A 3,837-nucleotide genomic window follows, 5' to 3' on the forward strand; every position below is an offset into this window, starting at 1 on the left:
TATTATAATAGAATACTATTGTACTTCAGTAAGAGTAGGAATTCAGTAAAAATATTACAGTATAGTCTATAGCAACGTTTTCAAACAAGTGAGCTACATTTGACATTTAAGTCCCTAGTGATTGACATCCAGGAAAATTTAGGTCTTTAATCTTTAAATCTAATATTCCCATTATTCAATTAATCTGATTATTTTACGCGATCGACCGATAGTTGTAAAATTACAAATTACAATTTTACAACGATCGACTGATTGACGATCCCGGGTCTAAAGTATTAAAATTTAAAAACAATATTCCTTTGGCATATTTTAATTAAATGTTGTATTAACACTATTGTCACAATATTAAAAATAACAAATAACAGTTTGTACAATCTTCAACTATGAAAAAAAAATCAAATATTCTAAAATATGCTAAATGGGCTAAATATTCTCTAACCTATGATAAGCAAAAATAAGCAAAAAAACTTTTTTCTACAAACTCAGAATTGAATGAATCGTCAACATTTTTTACTCTCATATAACTGCATAAACCAATTAGCGATATGTAAAAACATATAAATCCGGTCTTTACTAATAATTAAACAATTTTAGTATGTATGACATTTTCCTTGAATATTTTAAAACTCAAATAATATAATTTTAAATTAAATTAACTATGAAAAAACAAATAAAATATGATGCACTAATATATTTACCTCGATATATAACCGGGTTCACTTATGAATAAAGAACTTCACATAGTTACCATACATTTTTTTACAAAAAATATTTAGACTTCTGCAGCTCTTGCATCAATTCTATATCAGTTAAGCCAAAATCAAGAAAAACAAAAGAAACTCAGAGAAGAAATACGAATCGTACTACCAAATGCCGATTCTAAACTGACTTCTGAAAAACTTGATCAGTTGCAATATCTAAAAGCATGTATAAAAGAAACATTAAGGTAATTGTTTTAAGTTCATATTAATGTATAATTTTATAGAATAATTAACGTCCCACAAATTTAAATAGGGTCTTACACACGTAATGTACACCTAATTTGTTTGTAGAATGTATCCAGTAGTTATTGGAAATGGCCGTTGCATGACCAAAGAAACAGTAATAAGTGGATATAAAATTCCAGAAGGAGTACGTTTTATTGAACAACTTTATTAGTAATAATATGGGATTTTAAATAAATACTTATAATGAATCATTAAGTATTTAAGTATAATATATTTATATGTAGATACATGAACATGAGCTAATAAATGTTAATATTATTTCAGGTACAAGTAGTGTTTCAACATTATGCTATTAGTAACAGCAGCAAATATTTTTCACAACCAGAACAATTTTTACCAGAAAGATGGTTAAAAGGTAGTGAATACAAACATCATCCATTTGCTAGTTTACCTTTTGGCTATGGAAAAAGAATGTGCTTGGGTCGTCGATTTGCTGACTTAGAACTTCAAACTGTTGTAGCAAAAGTATGTAAAATAATATTAAATACATCTTGAGTGTTTTAAGATATTAATATTAATTTTTTTGTTAAAGATTTTTCAAACATTTGAGGTCCAGTACAATCATGAAGATTTAGAATACACTATCCATCCAATATACATGCCAAATGGCCCTTTGAGGTTTAAAATGGTAGAAGACTAAAGTAATTATTTTAAAACGTATTATGTTGTAAATTAATAAAATTTACTATTCAATTTCATTGCCAAATGTTAATGTAAAATAGTTAAAAAGTTATATCAAATAAGTACACAAATGTTGTTGTACAATGTATTGTGTCGATCACACGTTTATAATATTTTGGAATATTTCAAAACTAGATAATAGATAACATTTTATCACCGACAAGGTGGATATGTTATATTATAACATAAAGTGATATTTTAGAGGAGCCGTTCAATTAAACTATTTTTATTTTTATTATTATTCAAAGACCGTGGTCCGTGAATTTTATATTCTTATCATTGTCATAGATAATTTATAGCCGTGGTTCTTATCATTTATTTAAAATCAAAATTGATATCGATAACCGTTCGCAATTGGCTGATTGAGCAAAAACGATAGTAAATAAGTAAAATACATGGATAGTTACATCAGAGAAATATCAATATGTTTCCATCGATCATTCATTCCACTACCGTTTGTTAAAAACTAGCATAGTATCATAGAACAATATAATAATATAGATATTTAATTACATTTTCTCCTATAACCTTGCATCATATTTATACCGACATTTTGTTTATGTTATATGATTATACAAAAATTTAATTCTATTTTCATAAAAATAAACTTTGTTTGTAATACCCCACTCTTCAAAACAAGTGTTTAAAAATGTTGACGAATTGATCGCTGTATGTGATAGTTCAAAATGATAACATCCTAGTAAATGGATTTTATGATCATTGATAAAAGTTCGGAAATGAATAAAGGTAGATATGGGTGTGGATTTCATAAGTTTATAGTAATATAACAATATTGATTATAGTATCATCTATAAATACCTATTGATTATAGTAACACCTTTCATCAAAATCACAACAAAAAAAATGTAAAGACATATAAATACTACATCATATTAAATTTCAATTCAGTCCGTTAAAATGGATAACGAGGACGGTTTGATTAAAAACTTAATTTCGTCTAGAAAAAATATAAAACGAAAAATTATGGAAATGAAAAGAGGGGTTATTGAGTCTGACAACTATTTTCGTGAAACGTTCAAGCCGATAATAGAACCTCTAAAATCAATTGAAGGAAAAAAAAGTGAAACAAAATCAGATAATATTAGTAATACCGCGACTGATAAAATTGAGGACGATGATGAGGATGTTGATCAAGTTTCGGAATTTTTTAATTTTTTTAGTACAGCTCCATGACTTAGAACATACGATAAAACATTTGGACTACATTATGATGTAGCTAACGATCAGTGTAAAATAGGTAATTTTCCCGTAAGTTTCATAAACAATCAATTACGTGTTGATGATAAATATTTTCCATGGAAATCAGGTCTTTGGTCTTTGTTATGTGAAAAAAATCCTAAAGGTATAACTTACAGCGATGTTGAAGCATATTTTGAAATTTTAAAATCTACAAAAGTTCATCTAAAAGCTGATGGGATACCTAAGGCAAAAAGTTTCTTCAAATGGACCAATATTATAAAACCTTTATATGAACGTATGAAAATAGAGTTAAATAATGAATTGTTAAATACGTACCATGTGGCACCGAAGAAACCTATATTAGAAAAATTAGATTTATTTAAATTTAATAAGCAATATTAATTATTTATAATATCAAATAGAAAGGTTAAAAAAGTTAGTGAAAATATTAATCCATCTTTAAATAATGAATCTTTCACATTTTCACCACCATGGTCTGGTAAAAATAGCTCTATGGATGACATGACTCAATTTGATCAACCACTATTAGCTAGTAAAAAATTTGGATAGGAATTATATAAAGATGTTTTACCTTTCACTCAGATAGTGTACTACGACGATCCTAATGAATTAGTTACTAGGCTCAATCTATTGTCTTCGTCAGAAGGAGCTGGTAATACTGGTGTTTATAACGAAATTATATCGATTTTAGAAGAATTACGGGAAAGAAATCTAATAGTATAATGACTACCTTAGAACAAATTGCATACGAGCTACATCGTCCGGTAAGAAAAAAATTTCCTCGTCGTCATATCTTAACTAGGTTTAAAGACGATCTTTGGCAGGCTGATCTTATGGATATGCAATCACATTAAAAAAAAAAAAAAAATAATGGTTTTAAATATATTTTAATTGTTATAGACACATTTACAAAATATGTATGGGTTGA

General features: G+C 27.1%; 1 protein-coding gene across 1 annotated transcript; it reads left to right on the forward strand.

Annotated features, from left to right (window-relative positions):
* Positions 1–776: 776 nt before the first annotated feature.
* On the forward strand, positions 777–2,197 carry LOC112681499 (probable cytochrome P450 49a1; the record flags this gene model as incomplete). Its single annotated transcript, XM_025551750.1, is given in 4 exon segments — positions 777–946; positions 1,053–1,131; positions 1,272–1,472; positions 1,540–2,197. Coding segments are annotated over 4 exon segments (558 nt in total), but the record flags the coding sequence as incomplete, so codon positions are not given.
* Positions 2,198–3,837: the final 1,640 nt, after the last annotated feature.

This window comes from Sipha flava, unplaced genomic scaffold (assembly GCF_003268045.1).
Source record: "Sipha flava isolate LNK unplaced genomic scaffold, YSA_version1 19212_pilon_pilon, whole genome shotgun sequence".
Taxonomy (NCBI): Eukaryota; Metazoa; Arthropoda; class Insecta; order Hemiptera; family Aphididae; genus Sipha; species Sipha flava.